We start from the raw sequence: 21,276 nt of genomic DNA, 5'->3' as shown, positions 1-21,276 counted from the left end.
AACTTATTATAAATAATTTCATTATTGTACATGAGAAACACCTATAAAAAAATCACCAACTGAGCTTATTTGAAACCAGTATAATGGAACTGGTCATTTGAAGCTGATTTCCACTGGGTGCCTGAGCGTTGTCTGGTGGGGTATGAGTTTGGCTGCGAGGGGGATGCAAAGTCCCTCATCTGTATCGCTCACGTAACACAGATGTTGGGAGTCATCTGTCAGCCTGGCCTCTCCTGCCGGGCTCGAGCTGTTCTGAAGGGAAAAGAATTGGACACGGTGCTGTCACTTTTCCCCCTGCTCACAATAGAGGGACATGCAAATCCAGCCTACCTCCTGCCTGGACGGCCTGTCCTGCCTAGTGTCTGCGCCCCCTCTACAATGAGACTGGAGCGGGGGGCGTGATGGGCCAGTGGCGGGATGTGACATCAGTCCCGGGCCTTTTCTCTCCCTGCTTCATATTAGAATTGGAAATTAAAACAGGCTCTCGGAGACCTAGCCTGGCTGACTGGGATCATGTGGGACCACTGTCATTTCCCCCCGGTCTCTGTCCCAGGAGAGGGAGGCCTCCGTCGGCCCTCTGCACTGCGCCATGAATGAATTTGGGTGTAATGATTACTCCCTCTTTATAATGCCATTCAGCTCATTTTGCATATGTCTGTCGAGTTTGGAGAGTGGGTCGAGAATGTATCTGTGCAGATGCTCCGGTCTTGGATGCACTTTAAAGTGAAAGTGTGCAGTCTCTCTCTTTTTTTTTTCTTTCTTTTTTTTATAACACACACATCCCCACAGAGTCCCTGAACGTTTTCAAAACGGGCCCTAATGTGCCGTTTTCATCAACACTGAGGCGGGCTGCAATATGGTGCCAGTGGCTCGCTTGGGGAATATGAATGTTGATTAAGCATGCACTCAGCCTTTTGAAATTCTGAAGAAGTGTCAGAATAATGGATGTTGAGCAAATGTCAAGCATTTGTTAATTTCTCTGTTATTTGGGGTTTATCTAGCGTGATCTTTGGAGTAAACCGGAGGCCAGTGTTGTTGTGGCATGTGCCATTGATATGCTGATTTTCTTGGCTGCAGACACTTTGTTTTCGATGGTAATGTTCAAGCTGGGGTTTGAAGCGAAGGGGATGCTCATTGATTATTTATTGCAGTTATGGTGTTTATCTCTCTATTACATGCCTGTTAATCCAATAGGACTGAATTATACGTTAACTAGTCTCGGTATTCTCTTGCCTACTCACAATTCATGAGATGACTTCTGTCTTATTTTTTTCTCCTTTTTACTTTGACCCCTCCTTTGCTATAAGAAAAGGGAAAAATTTATTTAACACCTAAATTGAGAGAAAGTGAGTTCTTGAGGTTCTTGAACTTCCACGTTTTGCCTTACCATTCATTTGTTTCAAGTTCTCTTTTTTTTTTTTTTTTTTTTTTAACTAACAGTGCCATTGTTTTGTCTAGAATGCCATTGCTTACTCAGTGCAGTAAAGCTGCAGTGATGACATTAGCCAGTAGCCAGTCTGGCTCCCAGAGCTGCTGCCCAGGGCCTCGCATCCCTCCTGTGGAAGACCACACGTCTCTGGCTCAAAGCGCAAACAAAAACTGGAGCTGGCAGCTCAGGCTTGTGGCTTTGTCCCGGCCAGCAGAGCGCTATGCTGTCAGGGATATGGAAGGCCTAATCACAGAACTGTGATTGTTTATGTGGTCAGGCGTTGAACAGGCACAAAGAAAAAAAGCCAAGGGCGAAAAAGGGGGTTGGACGACAAAGACCTTTTGCTTAGTTTACATGACTATGTCTGGATCTGGTGAAACTGGGATTAAAAATTTCCTTGTTAGATACAGTTCTCTATTACGCATATCTAAGAAAAAAATTGATCTGTAAACTACCTGCTGAAAGCAATTATAAAATGCCCACCTTGGCTCCAAGTGGCTCAGCAGACAAAGACGCTGATAATATGGGCCGAGGTTTGTGAGATTGAATCCCCGGACATGCTGGATGGCATCAGTAGCCGGAGCCAGAGAGACCACAATTGGCCATACTTTCTCTTTGCTTATAGATGGTCTTTTCTTCTCCCATCACTGCTACTGTGATACTGGCTGGCACTGGCTTTCCACTGAGTAAAGTTGTCTGCCTGGTAATGCTGCATTGGTGGTGGTTCAAAAAAAAGGTGGGGATGGATTTGCATGTATTAGAAGGGATATGCGCTTGTCCACATCCTCACCACCCTCGGGAGCATTGCAAGTGATACAGAGAGCTCTAGTAAATGAGTGGGTGGGCTAATTGGATTGGCCAAAATCTTGCCAGAAATCTTGACATAAATCTGGTTCCAGTATATGTTGATGCTGAGTGCGTTACTTAGTTTAGTTTATAAAAGCAGTGTAAATTATAAATTTGTGTAAAAAAAAAAAAAAAAAAAACATTTGTCTGCTCTCTGCTGGCTCTCTCCCACACTCCCTGCCTTGTATACAGCAGTGCACTGATATGCAATGCCTCTGTGGGATAATTGTGGGTCTGCTGTCCACTGCTGAATGAAAAAAATCTAGAGGAAACACAGTACAGTACAGTTGGGAAGCTACTGTATTGGGGTTTTGCCTGAGGATCAGTTTTGAATACTGGAATCAATTTCAGAAACAGAATGAAACAAATTGTGCAGAATGGAACAAGTGCTATAGCTGTGTTTGAGGGAGTCGACATTTGGTCAGCGTAACATGCTTCATTGTCAGACTAAGACATGCCTATTTCCTGATGGGTAGTGTAGGCAACTATTTTCCACTTTACATGAGATTTTGCTGCCAAAGGAACAATAATGATTTTGATGTAGCAAAATGATCACCCCATAATAAGCCTAACAAGTCCTGGCACCATAAACCCTCACCTTTCATAGCTGATCATAATTACAGAGAAGATTTTTTTACAATTGCTGTTGATCCACTGACAGCATGCAAGCCTCTGAGGCACTGATTTAAATGATTATGGAGATATGTTTGCCTGTATTAAGCAGCAGAGAGCCAGCAAAAAGCAAACACAAATGTGACTCATGAGAAGTTAGCTATTGTACAAAGTTTCTGCTCCCTGTGTCTTGAGTTTGCATCTGTGTTCCCTGAGGTTTTTAGATGAATACGTAAAATCTGTGGATGGTATAATTCCTTTGAACCTGAGGCTGTGCACTTCTGCTTTTCAGACTATAATTGTCATTATTTTATGTTTTAATGTTGAAAGTTCTAACTTACAAAAAGGAATGAGATTTTTCTACAACAAAGAGAATGTGCATTCAGTAACTCATTTTTTAATGTTTAATAATTCAGTGTAAGCAATCATGCTTAAATTCAAGAATCAACATTATGAATTTGCTATATTCCACACGCACAGTCAGGTGCATCCTTTTTTTGATATAATTTATTATAGTTCACACTAGTGTTTTTTTGGACATTTCAACAATATGTTTTTCTACAGAGACAGCAAAAATAGTTCTGATTAAGCAGGTTTAATACAGTGTGTAAAAAGTTGTGGAAACAAAATAAATAATTTATACATTGTATTTATTAATAGTATTTAGAATTGTTATGTTAAATCACTGTTGTGCTTTTGTTTGTTTAAACATTTCCAATGTCAGGACAAAATGTCTGTATAGTGTGGAATTTTAAGTGTATTATACAGTATTTTAGCAACACTTTCTACCTATAGACAGTGGTTATTGCTAAGACTCTTATTTATTGGTGAGATGATAAAATTACATGGCGTAGACTTGTAATTTGTAAATTGTAGATTTTTTAAAAATTGGCAAATATACAAATATGGTAAATATTATTAAAATAAAAAAGTCCAGTATTTTTAAAAAGCACAATATATTCAACAGAACAACAGAATATTGCAATGCCATTTTTGTCCAATGTTTTTCAGCCCTATTTTCCAGTAATTGTGAAATTGTTGCTGATATTAAACCATTAATAGGTTAAAACTTTAAACAGCTGTGCCACTGTCGACTCCCTTAGCTTAACTGTTATAATAGGGATACAACAAATCTGAACAAAAAACTGAGTCTTTAAAAAGCCTGCCAAATATATGCAATCCCAACCATTAAAAAGAAAAGAGTTGTGAATAACTGCACGCCCATTGGTACAATATTAATTAATTAATTAATTTATTTATTTTGTAAGCTGATATCAGCTATTAGATATTAAACCCTCTAAATCACAAACAGTCAGCAACAAAAGGCCTAGTAAGTACAATGCCATAAATATCTGCACATTGTTTTGCAATAGACAGTGTTATACCACCAAGACAAGACACAGAGAGTGCACAGAAGCAGAGTATAGAAAATGCATGATCCGTAACCACAAACGCACTTGATTTGAACTTTTTTATTTTTAAGCATATTAATGTAACTACACAGCCAATGATACATGCATATATTTTGGTTTTGGTGTGTCACATCTATCACAGTTGTGTGTTTTCTCTTCATGTGGATGCTGTTTGGGCTGAAACAGATGTTCGCCCGCTCTTATCAGCATGTATAATTAGGGGCATTTACATATGCCGAGCATGAAGCAAAAACAAATCCAGCAAAGTATTTTCCTCTGGTGCAAAATATTGATTTAAGTAAGAGAGAGAGAGAGAGAGAGAGAGAGAGAGAGAGAGAGAGAGAGCGAGCTAGAAAGAGAAGAGAGAGGGGGAGCTAAAAAACACTTAAGTAGAAGCAGTCCACCCACTCTCTCCGTCTGTGCTTTTCAAAGCAGATCATATGCGGCCTGCACTTACTTCATTCACTATTCACCATGGCTTTTGACTGAAAATGTTATCAGGAGCAAGCAAGCTTTCTTAAAGTCTCATAAACGTCAGCATCAACTTAACTCATTCTGACCTTGCCAAACCTGGCCAATCACGGAACAGGGTTTTTTTCTTTTTTTTTTTTCTTTCCTGAAGCGTGTCTTAAAGTCATTAGGAACAATATTTGCTATGCTTCACTTAAGTTCGGCACTATGCTCAGAGACGTGGCAAATGCTAATTATCATTGAAACATATGATACAGATATCATTAGCCAGGTGGCATTCATTAGGTTAATTGCTGCCATTTTTTATTATTAATCATTTGTAAAAAGGATGAGCTTGGAAATGCTGGAAAAAGGTTGAATAATTAGCTAAATGGAGTAGTGAAATTAAAATTGAGTTCCTAAAATAAAATAATTCTTTATTAATCCCACAGCAGCAACATTTGCAGTGTTACAAAAATATCAGGGAATATCCAAAAAAGTGAATACATAGAGAGAAAATATGGATCTTAAAACTATAATGTCAGAGCAAAATGGTAGTATGTATGTGTTGTGGTCTGTTGTATTGCACATAATCTAATAATAAATAAACAGCAAATAAATAAGTAGTGGTATTGCACCTAGAGCATATTGTGCTATGTATGGTGAATGGTGATATGTCTTAGAGCAGTGAAGTAGTAAACAGTAATACCGTATATGGTAAACATGGTAAACCATGCTGGTTGAATTACATAGAACAGAAAATATTCTGGTAAATAGTAATACTTTTCATATGAATCTAATCAAGCTGTGTTTCTGTGTAAGAAACGCTCTTCTGTTTATGAATTTGTGCAAATCACTGCAGTTTAACTTGTTCAGTTTACTGTAGAGTTAAGTAGACATCATGGAACAGTTTGAGTGGGATATTTTAATCAAATTGGCTTCGATACTATTTTCAGCCCCATGCATATTAATGGAATGTCGTAGGTAGTAGAGAAGGGTAATTACGTTCTGAATGATTTCCAAGGCTCTGTTCTGATTGCAGACCTTCTGTTTTTTCCCTGCTTGAAATTATAGGCTAGAGGCAACAGGCTTAATACTGTTCTATGACCTTCTAATAGCGCTCTTCATTCTTATTCCTGTGAAGTATTTTCCTGATTTTACCTACATGTTGTAAGCACGCTGTTTCAACGGCAGTCTTTCTTTTTTTTTTTTTTTTTTTTTTCCTGGAACCGCAGGTCTAATTGAAATAAATGGGCAATTTTATTGTAGATGTGGTCGTTTGGTAAGTTAAAGCTCTGACTTAGGCTGTTCACTGATCTCATTCTTCTTATGATTTGGGTTAGTCCATTTACTAGAAGCTTAAAAAAGAACATGCAAATTGGTCGAGTTTGAAGTAGTAGCACGTAATCTTCTTATAAATAATTCTGTCTATTTTGGCAAATTTTATGTATTCCTTTCTGTGTTCTTGTAAATACCACTGTAGCACAACAATGGCACAACAAAAACTTTACATGCTGCCACATCCACTCTGATACGTACTTTTGACTCCGTTGATAATAATTATTGTTACGCTGATTGACAATATGTTAAGCAGTTTATAGCATTTGTTTGGTAAAAGATATTAGTTCTACTTAGTCTTATAACAGCTTATCATATGTGAGAACTGCCAATCATTTCAATTTATAGACCTATACAGTAATCTATGTGGAAACTGTTCCAGTGGGGAGAGTGGAAGTCTTTCGCAGTAGATTCTGCAGCTGTATTTAATTATAGTTTTCCAGGGTCTTTAGCCTCACAGTCTGAATGAATTTGAATCTATTTTCCTGTAAATAGTAGGAATTAAGTGGCATAATTTGTGTGCATTTTAACATTAACTTATTCATTGTGAATGCTACTGTATATATTTTGCTTTGACTTACTCATCAGATTTTCATAATTAGAAGCAGTTGACAGTTTGTTTTTAATTATTATTATTTTTTTTTTATTATAAGCCTTTTTTTTGTTGACTTGGCATGAAATAGGTGATATAGCCAAAATTTATGTTGCAGTATATATATTTAACTATATTTTTATTTCAGTGGATATATAATTCTCATATCAATACAAACAATATTAAAGCCAATATAAACTGCCAAGAATGTCCACAATATATGTTTGTATCTACACGTTTCTGAAAAATGAATATGCCAACTATTGTAATGCTCCATCAGTGATGGATTCTGTAAATAACGTATATTGAAATGAAAGCATCTTTATTGAAACATTTTCTAGTTCAATATACAGTATATTGAAATTGAATTATTATCCAGTTATATCCTTATAACTGCTTTTGCAAACAAACTTTTTAGTTGCTATTATATAATATTTTTTTCTGGAATTCAACGTGCTTTATGAATTCCTAAAAAAAAAAATAGCTCATTGCTGTAGTGATGTATGAGTAATTCTGCCCTCCTCTTCATCTCTCCAGCTCCAGCTTTAGCAGCACCAAGAGGTTTAGATGGACAAACTCTCAAAGATAAACTATGCCAGACTGCATAATCAGCACAGTGTAAATAAACAAGCTTCAGCATTTCCGCTAGATTTATTTTTTTTATATAAATATTTTAAATGATCAAAGTCTTCACTGAACTTACTCAAAGTTGCATAACATTTTTGAAGAGATTGTATAAATGAATACAAAAATTGGACTATAAACTTTTTGGAGGGGGTTTATAAACACGCTTGGTTAGGAAGAAGTGCTGTCCGGCATTTGATTTAAATGGGAATTGGAAAAAACGTGATCATTTTTATCACAGGATTTAAAGTGAGTGCTAAGTCTATGCATGATTCTGCACCGGTGATTCCGCACAGTTTTGCTGAAGATCCTGAACCTGCTCAGAAATGCATTTGAATTGGCTTTGTGGAGGTGGGCTTTGGGGGTGCCTCACAACAATTTGTGAGAAACCTCCCCCTAACAAATAGTCAGAGGCTGAATCTGGTTTAGCAGAGCAAAGCAGAGTTGGGAATAAACACAGTGTTGATGTAATATAGAGTGTAGTGTTTTTTGTTCAGGGCTATTTTAGAGCAGGTCTCTGTTGTAAAGCCTGCTGAGCTGCTCTGTATTGTAGCACAGAATGAGTGGAGAGTGCACTGCGGAGACCCAGACTGAATATGCATTAGGCAAAGGCTGCAAAAGCTCCAGCAGCTCTTCTTAATGTCTGCTTTGTGGGAAAAGGAACATTATCGTCTTCATAGTCTTTAGGCACATTAGAATGATCTGGAGGGTTATCGCAGCTACTGTGGCTCTGAGTTCTATTAACTATGAACTTTTTGACAGAAACCCAAAGTTAATATATTTAAAATATTTTTTTACCATTCCAGCAGACACATCAACCAAACACATTTACCTCAGTAGTGCTGTTCTAATTGTGGTTCAATTATTTTAGTGCTATTCCACAGTTCCACAGTTAGCAAGCTAGTAGGCATGTACCGCACCAGTGCAATTTGTCATAAATATTTCTCAGTAGGGGTGGGTGATATGGCCCTAAAATAATATAACGATACTTCATGGTATTTTTGTGATCGCGATACCCTTGGCGATATGACATAACACTGAATTACAAAATAATTTTTAAGAATACACTACTGCAACAAAATGAAAATTACATTTTATTATTGCATACGATATGATATGGCACACTCTCAACTGAGATATATTTAAAAATTTATTAAATAAAAAAGAAGTCAATGATCCAGAATGTCATGATACTAATCATGCACTCCACATGTCTCCATATATCCAGGATTAAAGTAAAATGAATGATACTGGACAAATATCTGTCTTTAGTAGCTAAATAATGGCAAATCAAAAAAGTAGTACCCTGATGTGAGAATTAGGAGTGGGCACAATATTTCAGGGTATAATATCGTTCATGATATTCAAAAATGTTGGCGATATTATTGCGTATGATACAATATGGCACACCGTTATTTCTCTGTTCTGATATTATAATCATACATTTATTTTAGCAGTACAATTTTAGTCATAAATGTATCTCAGCAGTACTACTCAACTGGCATGAGTTACATTTACCCAGATAAACTTGAACAGTCCTTTGCTACACAAAAAAAACTTAGGCTAGTAGCTCTTTAGAGTTTGTATCTTATTCAACTGAAAGACGGTCATGTTTATGAAGATGTATTAAACTGATACAAAGCATGATAAGTCATGCTGTATGTTTTATTTAATTTCATTTATGTGGAGTGTGCCGTAGAGTGTAAAAAAATGAACTTGTCGTTTTTTTGGCTCTTTCCCTGACCGCTCTTTGCTACACTGGAAGTTTCAGCCCACTACTGCGGGAGAAAAAAAATATTACTTAAGAATAACTTCAGTCATTGTTCTGGATAGTCAAATAAAGAAAGTGTTTTTTTTTTTTTTTTTTTTTTTGCAATTTTCAGATGATAAATTTGGTTGACAAATATTTAGTGCATTTTTAGTAACAACCTACTGGGTGAATGGTTTGCTTTTAACTGCAGCACAACACAAGGTGCAGACTTCCAGCCTCTTCTCCTGTTGTTTGAAACAGGTATGTTTTCACAGATATTTAGGGCAGTTTACCTCCCTTTAAACTTAACAGGGTAAAGATTTAGCAATTAGGCAGTAATCATGATCATTATAAGGAGTAATCCGTTTAAAACCTAACAGATGTCGGATTCAGGAGAGGGGATGGTCAAGGCCTGAGAATTGTGCAGTAATGTTTTTAAAATGTTCAGGTGCAAGGCTGAAGTGTAGAGGACTCAACCCCCACACCCCCTCCCCCCCCCCCCGTAAGTGTTCACATGTTGACAGTTGACCGTTTAATGGCCCACTTAATTGCACTGACCCTTTGGCCTGTGCATATCATTGTAAATTAATGCCCTGGCAGCCTTCTTTTCTTAGAGGTATGCTCACAAAGATGTTATTTTTCCCCCTAGGAAACTTTGTTCAGCCTGAGATGTGGATGGTCAGACACATGGCTGGAACGCACACCAGGGACACTGTCCTGGGCTACATCCTGTGTTTTCTTTTCACCCTCTTTTTTTTTCCCCCAATATATTTTCAGATGTGTTTTTGTTATGGTCATTATGACTATAATGAGAAAATATAAAAATATCTTAGCAATAATGCTTTCCTTTCTTTTTTTTTCTTCAGCGTGCTCTGATGATTTCATGGTGTATGTTCTATATGATTGATGGAGTGACGCAAGGTAGACTCAGTATTTCAATGCCTGTAGGAAGCCTTTATTTACATTCAGTTCTCAGGTGACTTTTAAAGAGAAGTCCATTAAATTTAACAGTCTTGTACACTGAATTACTATATGAGACCAAAACCCCACGTGACAAAAGGTACAGAATCTGTGCACAAATGTACGTGTTTACACTGTATTCTAGTTTAGAAGTTTTAATATTGTAGATGAAAAATATGTCTGTTAAAAATATTTAATGTTTTTTTTTTTGTGTGTTTTTTTTTTTATGGAGAGTGGGAAGGTAAAACAGACAGCAGCAATGGAGCAAGCAGTCTTGCCCTTGCCAGGTGTTTGACATTGAACGGAGCTGGAGATGAATGTAGCTTATGGCAACCCATGGAATTGTCTGACTCCTGGGAGTCCCAGCTTCCTGCTGCGAAAGTTTCCATTTTCAAAGCCCACTAGTTGCACTGGGAATGTTCCAGAATGTCCCATATGCCAGCACTGACAATATGGCAAACCTTCTCCTATACTCTCCTACTCTGAAAAAAAACCTCAGTACCTCCAACCTCTAATTTCTGGATAATACTGGAATGTTGCATATTAGTTTATTATATTTTCTAATAATACATGAATAATAATTCTGGTTTTCTTTATGATTATGTCCTTGACTTTGCTGTCCTGAAGGTCCTGTAGGTTTATCTCACTATGGAAAAGTATAGTTGTCTCTTTGATGCAAAAGGCAGATGCAATATAGTGAACAGTGATATGAGGAGTGGGTGTGTTATATTTTCTCTCATTTCACACCAGCCCGATTCTCTGTAACCCTACCCCCCTCCCCCCATATGAAGCATCTCAGCAGGAACCTTTTGTCCGAGGTGTTCATCTGGAACAACTTTGCCACACTTGTTTTCATGTTCTTTTAGATTACAGGGCAGCCGGCCTCAGCTTTGAAGCGCCTCTCTTTCTTTGTCTCTGTGCAATGCACTCTGGTAATTAACTTTGTCCTTCTTTTATTTGTTCCAGTCACTCGCAGTCCACTCTTCTGAGCATCTTCTCCCTGGAGTACCAGGTTAGAAGTTTTCTTCCTTTGTGAGGCCTGACAGGTGCCTAATTGAATGATGAATGTCCCCTTATTTCTTTGTAATTGAACTGCCAGCTTTCTGATTGGTTTGGAGGATGCCCCCCCACCCCCACCCCCTTCTCTGCTCCCCCCACTTGCACATGAGGGCCCTGCCTGAGTCTCGGTGGAATCCTGCCAAGCCTTCCCATCCATCTGTCTAATAACATCTAGCCCCTGCTTATTTGGTGGACCTGTAATAAATTATGCTAAACCATTATTATTCTGACAATAATAATTTCCCCGTGTAGTGTGACTCCGTGTGCTAAATGTTTGCTGACTCGCACTGTCACTGCTGCTTTCCCCGGCTGACAGCCGATGATGATAAATGGCCGTTGCCGGGAGTGGCAGAAGGCTGCAGAGGCACAAAATGGAGTCATTCATCATCCCCCTGACAGGTGTCACTCAAGTGGCATGTCCCGGCGGAATTGCTTTTTTGTAGTTTTTAAATAAGTTGTTTTTAAGCAATGCTCTTTCTTTCCCCCGGTTAAGATGGCAATTGAATCATGTATGTATTCTAAAAAAAATCTAAATGGAAAGGTGAAATGGATTGTAGTTTTGCTGCAGTCGAAAATTAATTGAAGGTTTGAGTCCTGAATGAATTTTTCCGTGACGTTTTCCATGATTCACAATGAACCTTCAATCTTGCCTGCTTGTCCTAAAGACGAACCCAGGAATAAGTATACTTTTAAATCCTGGCCAAATAAAAAAATTTAATCTGAATTTTCTTTTATATGATTTTTTTATTTTTTTTTAAACAGTAGGTAGTTGTTTAAACTAGTATATAATGATTCCATAGATGTATATATGAATATGCACATAGAAAACACACACAATACACAAGTAAAATACATTATTATAAGAACTAACATATGCAACATTGTGTCTTTTTTTCAGAAAAGAATGAAAAGAACTCTTGTGAAACACCAGGATGTCGTTGAAGACTACTTCCAGAGGTAGGAATCAGTTCATTCTACCTACTAATCACTAGACAAGAGTGCGTGTGTGAGTGGGTGGGCCCTGCTGACAGATATAATCTCTTCTAAACAAATCACCAGGCCTTCCAGATCCCCACTTGCACCTGCTAAGCCTACAAAAGCACAAAAAAAAAAAAGAGAAATTGTACACTTGGATATTTGCCATGATTGGGTGTATGGCGGCCTATTATCTGTAATTTCTTTCAAAAATCAAATCAGGGGAAAACAAAAAGGAAACTGGCTAAAGGCAAGGGAGCATTTTTGTAGATCACAATTAGCCTCATGTAGCTTATTAAGTTGGTTGTTTTGCAGAATGGAAGCCGGATGATGCATTCGTAATCCACTTACCTAACGACAAACCACATAGGTTATCTGCGAGGGATCTTTGAAGGCTTTGTGGTTTCTGATGGGGAGGAGGCAGACTCACCCTTTTTTTTTGTTAATGATCATGCTTATCTGGTTTGAAAACAGTCTGAGGTTTCAGTGCTATACCGTTTAAACCGCGGCAAGCGTTCTGAATGCCGCAGAGGCCAAAGCCAACCGGGACATCAACATGTCTTGGCTGGCCTGTTCTTGTTGTCCTCCTCTCTACCCTTGTTTGTTGACTCTCTTCATGTTCGTTATTCTTTGTCGTAATGAAGGTACCGTAGCGAAGCCAAGAAACGTCCTTCAGACCCTGTCCTGCTGGAGTTGGCCAACGAGGTAATGACTTAAACCCTCTCTCAAGAGTCTTTTTTCTCTCTCTCTCTCTCTTTTTCTCTCTTTTTCTCGCTCTCCTGGTCTCATTTTCTTTCTCTTTTTCTTCCCTTTGTGTATTTTCTTCCCCTCAGTGTTATAGCTTGCTATTTATTTTTCTTTTGAAGTGCTCAGGCAGGTCTGCGGCAAATTTTGGCACAAACACAATTATCCCTGAATGCTCCGTCATTTCAAAGACCAAATTGCTGTTTTAGATTTTTCCCCTGCCTGTTAGTACTTATGAAAATTGGGCAAATGGTCCTATCTATTAACCAATTATTTAATGCAATTAGGCCGTATCCTCCTTAGACAGATGTAAAAATACTTTTTGCGTCATTATCATAATTGACATTCATAAATGCCGCTGCATCTGCTGGAAGAAAATACATGATTGACACCTGAAGGTCAGCTGTTAATATCTGGATTTATGCCTGTTGTTTACGTATCAGATCGGCTCTCCAGCTAAAAACCTTCATTAATTCTCAGTTGCCCATCACTGAAAATGACACTAAAATTATTCACAGTGATGCTTCATGTGTTCCTGGTTGTGTTTTTTATCCCTGAAAATCAGCTAAAATATTCTTAATGGTAATTTGTAAGTTGAAGTGAGCTAAGGGTGCCCGTAGTGTGTGTGCGTGTGTGTGTTTGTATTGAAAATGGCTTGATGCTGTGAGCATTAAAGTGTTACACACGGGCAAGTTCCCACATTTCACATTAATAAGAATGAATGAGCCCTCTCCCTGACTAGCCAGTGTCTCCTGTGCATTGCAGCCAGTCAGCAAATTAACAATTAACATTGGGTTACTCACAAGGTTTAATGGCTAGTGAAAGGGCCCTGCAGTGTCTCTGGTGCCTCCCATTAAACGGTGCTTTTCTCCCACCCTCTCCGTTGCCACGGCCTCTTAAAATGCATCCCATAAAACCTTGAATTTGATGTTTACTCTGATAATAACAGTGACAATCAAGATGAACCGAGTTAATATCCTTTCTTTAATGATCACGCCTCGCCTCAAATGACCTGCTCCTCCTGGATACATTTTGAGCATGAACTCAAAATACACAGTGCACATTCCTTTCATAAAAGCGCCTCTACTTGAAGAGTGCTTGACCTCAAAGGATGAATCATGAAGATTAAAAGGCTGATTAACAAATTCAATCAAGAAGTTGTTGTGTGCCTATGTTAGGGTATTTAATGATGTAGCTGGAGTGATTTATCTGTGATTTTCTCAGTAAAAGGGTGGCATATGCCCTGCTGAAATGCTTGATGAACACGCTATATAGTTCTCAGGCCGAGCACTGATAAATGATTAGTCATCCATCCAGTGGCAGTCTTAAACTAGAGTAGTGCTCATGCATCAGTAACTTTAGTGTCTGACCATCATTACTCATCCTGTTTAATTGATGTATTTTTCTTTTTTGACAAAAGCTTAGGTACGTGTGTAAGCTGTTTCAACAAACAACTTCCACTAAGCTACTCTAAAAAATAACTTTGACTTGACTAGTTCTTTGAGGAATGCCCTAGAAGAACCCCTTTTGGTTTTATGAAGAATTGTATTTGTAATTGAGACCTTTTAAACGTCTAAAGAGGTAGAGCTCTCATCAGTTAAAAGTCTATTACAGACATGGTTATTTAAGGAACCAAAAAGGGTTCTTCCAGAGCTCTCCAATTCTGGACCTTAAATCAGGTTTCCAGTGCTGGTAATATTTTATAATATTAACAGTTCCTTTAATTTTAGATTTAAAGTCTTGGGCTTTGCAGCCTTATACCAGAAACCATTAGAATCACCTTTATTTTTTAGTAGTGTATAGGAGTGTATATAGAGCTAAATCATTAGCCGAGTTTTTCATACAAACATTTTGCATATTTTGTGTTCACAAAATAACAAAATAATGCAGAAGTAAATTGTAGTTTTCATCCCCTTAATTTATGTGAAAACAAAAACATTAGATAATGTAGGCCACCATGATTAGAAGCTGCATTAAAATAAACAGAATGGAGAGATTTGACTTAGATATTTACTATAATTTTATGGCCGTCACAGTGATGCACCTAATGCACCCTATGAGGGCTGAGTTGTCCATGCCACCCTAATGTCCTAATGTCCGCCTCAAATCCAGGAGTACAAACACACCAGACAGTTCTAGGGGAGCAGTGTGGAGTATTATGTTTTAGACAAGCTTTGGGTACAACCTTTTAGGAAATTGAAAGCAACCTATGAAAAGCCGTATATCACAATCAGACCATGTGTGGGGCCAGTAGTTTCTGATCTTCGGCCATACATGAAACCTGATGTGAGAATTGCATTTGTTTAATACAAGCTAGACGCTTGTGTAGACTATAGAGTATTAGGGAAATGTTTGGCCTAACTTTAACAGCAGTTGGTCATTGTGTGTATTTTAAGCAATAAGATTAAAACTAATGTATGGGTACATCTTACTGGATCTTAAAACGTACGGCTTGATTAATCAACGTTTATTCAAATTTTGGGTTTATCTATTTTCTGGCTTTTTCTACCTTGTCCTATAGTAAAATAATTTTGTGATTTTTTTTTTTATTTTCTATTTATTTATTTGTTAAATTATTTTATGCAATATGTTTATTTGTATTTCGAAATGCACAACAAATCATGTGGGTGATGTATTGCACCTGATTCTAATTTGAGACATTTTGGGGCAGCTTCCCAGACAGGGCTCCCAGACTAGTCTTTCCCTACAGAGTGTTTTGAATAGAGATTTTCCATTGAAAGGAAAATATAATTTCTTTGACAATTTATGACTCCCAGACATCCCTGTCTGGGAGACTAAGCCTTTAAGTAGTAATGCGTTTGGGGGTGTCTTAAAATGTCTTAAACAATGTATTGCTAATATTATATACATTTTACAAATTGTATAGAACTACCTTCATCCCTCAATATTGTTCAAATGAGGATCAATTCTTCACCTTTTAATATGTTAAAATAACAGACAAGGTTTTTAATAGGATGTCCTAATGTGTTTTTTTACTGTATTTTTTGATACACAATGAAGAAGCTGCCACATTTTTTTTTCCAGTTTTGAATATACTGTACAGTAGGGAATGGGATGTGTTCTTTGCATGTTCTATAGCTTTGGGTACTGTTTTAATCCTGGTCATTACAGTGCCCCCTCCCCAGCCTCTCAGTGGGGCATGGGTTCATTTGTGGATGATGAATTTGAAGCGTGGTTCAGGGGTCTGTAAATGTTACTCACACGTTGCAGGCGGGTGCTGGGGTTCAGCATTAGAGGAAGATGGGCTTGTGATTAATATGAAAATTAGGAGAATGCAAGTACCTGAACTAATCAGGCAGTCCTTATTCAGGCTGCCCCACCTTTGGTAATGTTGCCATTTTTCAAGTGTCAGTCCTGTTGTGGGTTACTGCAGCAGCTATGCACTCCTTATCCTGCGATATTTAAATGTTTGCGTGTGTGTGTGTGTGTGTGTGTGCTCGTATGTGTGTGAGAGAGGGGGGAAAATACAGGGGACAGAAAGATAATGGGGAAGAGAAGCCGAGAGACCTGCAGGCGAGAAAAGACGAGAGTGCACTCTGAGAAAGCAAAGCCCTAATGAAGATGAATATTGTCTCCTTACTGCTGTAATAATTATAGACATGTTTGGTCTTTGTCGAGGCTACATTCTGTATGCAGAATTATGGAGATGTTAACAAACCGCACCGCTGGTAAATCTCTTTGTGTTGTGTGAGGACTGCTTCAAGCGGCTCCAGGAAGGATCACAGAGGAGATAAAACGCTACAATCGAGCTATAAGCAGAGCAGGAATTCACTTTTTGGAGCCCCAATTATGCTAACAAGACGAAAGAATGCTTTCTGGCGAAGATATTTCCCAGTTTCACAACAGAGAGGAGAAAAATGGCTGAAATACACCAAAGATGTTTAATGAAGTAAAGAGGCAGAGGGGATTATCCTGCAATGTTATCTTTCTTTTCCTCCCTCCCTGAGCGCATCTCATTGCGGCCAAACCCATACCGCGCCCTTGTTTCTTTTGTGCGTGTATATATGTTTACTCCAGCTGATTTTATGCACTAATTATTTTTGCTGCTACATTGTTTTCTCCAAGCACTCTTACAAACAAGTTATTGAAAGCCATTAATTATCTGTAGCTCCAGCTCAGGATACAGGGTGAGGGGAAAAGGAAAAGTAGAGAGAGAATGAGCGAGCGAGCGAGGCAGGGTGGAGAAAGCATGGATGAGTTGCCATTGGTGTCAGCCTCCGCTCTCAGACAGACTTAAAATGAGCCATAGGTGCCGTGCTACATGTCAGGCTCTGTCTTGATCTTCCAACTTATGCTTGTGCGTTTCAAGGTGTTTTTACCTTCAAAGAGCTGCACTGCTACTGGTCCTTCAATTCTTTCTTTTAGTTAGTGAGTGTTCCTAGGCCCTGCCATCAGCTTCAGCCTTCCCATTGTCTGCAGTGCCTCATGTTAGTCTTAGTTTGCACTCTGTTTTATGGAAGGGTTTGTGTGTCTTTATCACCGTCTCTAAAAACACAGGCACGTTAATGTAATGGTCTTAAACATAGTGAGAGTTTTTTTTTTATACAAAATAACAAATGATACAAGGCTAGAAGTTACCACAACCAAATAGCTTTTTACAGATTTAGGAGACATTGTCTCTGATTAGTACAGCTGTTAGCCACAGATCCTCCTTGATAGCTTCTGTCCTGTGATGCTGGAGAAAATAAAACTCACGTAAAAAAAAATCACGTAAAGCACAGCTCTTATTTTGAATGAATGTTAGTTTAGCAGACCTATGTCAGATGTAGGTCACATTAAAACGATGATGAACATCACTTAAAAAAAAAAAACATCAGATTTACTGCAAAAATAGGATGACATCATGACTTAAGATGTGTTTTGCATTGTGTGAAACACCTCAAAATCCACAATGGGGCTGGGTGATATGGCAAAGACACTGTATCACAATATTTATGACGATACATGTGAGCGCAGTCAAAATGCATCAGTAGTGACGGTTCCTAAAAATAAAGTTTTAAAATACTATGCCATACGGAGTACAGTGACTATTATCCAAAAATATTCTGTGATTTATGCTCTCTAATTAAATATAAACATATTAAAGAATTGTGTCAGCTTTACACTTTTGCCTTTTGCACAATTGGGGCCATTCACAATAACACAAATTTTGATTAAATTATTAACTAGGTTGCTAACTTTTTGCATGCTGTTGTTATTATCTAATAAAATTGGCATTCTATTTCAAAATGTGATAAAACTAAACAATTTAGAAATGGCCTATTAGAATGATTCCAATATCCTGTGTTGTCCTGTTTCTCAGGTGGACCTGTCACCATCTCTTCTGGCTCGTCTGCTGGTGGAGCGCTTCCTAGAGGAGCAGCAGGGCTCAGTGTGTGAGTAGAGATGCTTATTTTGCACCCCCACGTTTCTAATGAGGCTCACACACAGGGCCTGCCAGTGGTACCTGCGGCACATGACTGACAATTAAGTGCTCTGCAGACCACCCACCACTTAACTGCTGTTTAGATCAATGCTCTTTCATTTCATCAGTGTTATTTATAACCCCCATTTTTCTTACCTCTTCTACCATTCCATCCTCCCTTCCTCTGTGGGAAATCGAATTGTGGAGATAGTTGGGGGGAAAAAAGGGAAAAAACTACTTTTAGGTACCATTTAAAGTTTTTATTTATTTTGGCTGGCGTTTTTTTAAATATATAAAGCAGCATGTTAAAACACACAATTCTGGCAACTAAATAAAAATGCTGATCTGAAACAAAGCAATATCAGATAAACTGGATTTTTAGCGACATACTAAAATCCTCTTGCTTTTCTATTAAGCATCACATCTCTTTGAAGTAACAATGTATGTACTGTAGTTATGACATCAAGTGTAAAGCCAGTCTGCAGAAGAACACAAATAGTTGTTCATAAATAGCCTGGTACATGCTAACTATAACAGACTCCTCCGCTAGTACACGGCTTTTATATGTTTAACTATAAAAAATGTACTAAATAATTTAGTGTAAATCTGCCACATGTAAACTATACACTTGGTATTATAAACTGGTTTTAGAGATTAGCATTGAGCTTGCAGAGTAAATGCATTTACTTACAAAGTAAGTAAATGCAAATTTGCAATTAATATACTTCTATTTAAAAAAAAAATCCGGTACTTTACTTATATGACCACATAAGTACAGTTTACTGTATTTATGTACTGTATTATTCCATGCTTTGTTGACACAGGTTTTGCTTTTAGCTTGTGATGATTATGTAAATATAAATGGCATAATTTATGTAGAATGTCTTTGGGAGAGTTCAGTACAAGATACATTGAAAATGTAGATTAGAAAATGTGGTTAAAATCTTATTTCTTTTTAATCTTAGTTTTTAATTTTAGTTATTTGACTTTCAAACAATAAAAACAAAAAAACAATAAAATAGACAAAACGTGTATTGCCTTGACAGTGACGCATGTTGGCGTAGCAGTCATCTTCTGTCTGTACAAAATGGATTAGTACATTAATAATTAGGGTACTAACATCCCAAACTCATAATATTAAGATTATTATATAGTATGCATTTTATAGTATGTGTGTATTACACAATTGGAAAATTAGTACGCCTTAGATTGTTTTTTTGTTGGATGCATGATTTTAGAGAATAGTCACAGGTGTGTTTGCGGCTTGCCTTTCGACTGCACTCGTATTGCCTCTCTGTTCTTGTTTTTCAGGGATTTTCTGTTCTTTTTTTATTTGCACCTTGATGTCTTTGGAGTTTGACATCCTATTTCTTCCTTTGAGCATGCATTTAAATGCATTTTCTGTGGTAGCCTCCCCCCTTCCTCTCTCTCTCTCTCTCTCTCTCTCTCTCACTCTTCCTCTCTCGCATACCTCCATCAGTGTGCATGTGCACAATCACATCCCCACACAGTGACTCCATATCCTTCTTACAGGCACATCTCTGCCTGAAACCCGCAGTAGGTGCTTTATGAGACAATCACATGATGTCAAAACTGTGCGCCTTTGATTTAATCAAGAAAGAGATTAAAGTGGATGTGTGTTATTTTCAACTCGGCCATAGCACAGCCATTTGTCAAAGTCAAGCCTGTGATTGCTTTGGACCTGCCATTATCCACCGTTTGTCAAAATAGTAGTCCTGCTAGCGTGGCGAACAGGGCAGTGTTCCAGAGGTGTTCCTTTTTCCTTTTTCTTCTTCGTTTTTTCTTTTTTTCTTTTTCTTTTTTTTTTTTTTTTTTTACGCCTGCCCCCCCCCCCCCCCATATAAACCTCCTGTTGTATATCCTAAGATCGTCTGGGCTCCTCCCTTAGGTAACCCAAAAAGAAACAGCTGTTCTCCTCGTATTTTAATTGACATTTCTCTTTACCCCCTCGTTGTCTTTTTTTAAACTCTGGGTTTCTTATGGGAATAATATTTCATCAGTTCAGATTGCAGTTTTGCGTCTGTATGTCAGGTGTTGATCATATGGGCGCTCGACGGCAGCAGAGGGTTGCTCAGTCTGGGGCAGTCTGGTCAGGGTGACTTCTATTTTGACATCAGACGCTTGTCCTGCCTCTTTCCACAGCTGACCTGACTGGCCTTTGGCAATGAAATTCGGCACACACGGGCTCCACGGTCAAATCTTTGAATCTCCCTGTGTGTATATTAGAGTTTTGTAATGTGTTTCCATTATGAAGCAATGCAAGGATAATTGTCTTTGGTGGCAATTAGCTAACAGGTTTGTTCAGTGCTATTGGCAGCCACATCCATCATTCCCTACCCCCACTTGCCCAGACCTTGTGTGTCTGTGTGTGTCTGTGTGTGTCTGTGCCTGTCTGTGCCTGTGTGTGTGTGCCTGTGTGTGTGTGCCTGTGTGTGTGTGCCTGTGTGTGTGTGCCTGTGTGTGTGTGCCTGTGTGTGTGTGCCTGTGTGTGTGTGCCTGTGTGTGTGCCTGTGTGTGTGCCTGTGTGTGTGCCTGTGTGTGTGCCTGTGTGTGTGCCTGTGTGTGTGTCTGTGTGTGTGTCTGTGTGTGTGTCTGTGTGTGTTTGTGTTTCTTCTATGTTTATGTGTGTATATGTGTGTGTGTGTGTGTGTGTGTTTCTTGTGTGTGTATATGTGTGTGTGTAGCATGGATCAATAGATTTCTGTATAAGGGACCTTGCAAGTCAGTGAGTGACTAGCAGTTACCCAGTGCCATCATTTTTATTCCCTTTCTTTCTCTTTTTGCATTTAAGAGACAGAAATTGTACCTTTGGGACCGTGGAATATATACACAGTCACTTGGTCAGAATCAATAAAGAGTTTTAAATTGTTTCTCATCTCTTCCTGACTCTGTTTGTTTTGTGTGTGTGTGTGTGTGTGTGAGAGAGAGAGTTCCCCAGACCGCTAAAGCAGCACATAAACAGACAAGGGTCTGGATTGGTTGGCTGTGCATGTAAATAAATCAATACATTCAGAGCAGTTTCATCATGTATTGAATATA

At 38.3% G+C, this 21,276-nt stretch overlaps 1 protein-coding gene across 2 annotated transcripts in view; it reads left to right on the top strand.

Annotated features, from left to right (window-relative positions):
* Positions 1 to 21,276, top strand: part of cdin1 (CDAN1 interacting nuclease 1) — a 78,704-nt gene that overhangs the window by 8,018 nt on the left and 49,410 nt on the right. The window contains exons 3-6 of one of the 2 annotated variants that reach the window (XM_007257394.4): positions 10,980 to 11,025; positions 11,971 to 12,029; positions 12,692 to 12,752; positions 18,115 to 18,187. In XM_007257394.4, the coding sequence (XP_007257456.2) occupies positions 10,980 to 11,025; positions 11,971 to 12,029; positions 12,692 to 12,752; positions 18,115 to 18,187 (239 nt within the window). The remainder of the gene's footprint in view (positions 1 to 10,979; positions 11,026 to 11,970; positions 12,030 to 12,691; positions 12,753 to 18,114; positions 18,188 to 21,276) is intronic. The other variant, XM_022673079.2, reaches the window with a different exon arrangement.

The sequence above is a fragment of the Astyanax mexicanus genome, chromosome 14, assembly GCF_023375975.1.
Source record: "Astyanax mexicanus isolate ESR-SI-001 chromosome 14, AstMex3_surface, whole genome shotgun sequence".
NCBI classification, from domain to species: domain Eukaryota; kingdom Metazoa; phylum Chordata; class Actinopteri; order Characiformes; family Acestrorhamphidae; genus Astyanax; species Astyanax mexicanus.
The sequence above is the reverse complement of the archived record's forward strand: the minus strand, read 5'-3'. Positions and strand labels throughout refer to the sequence as shown.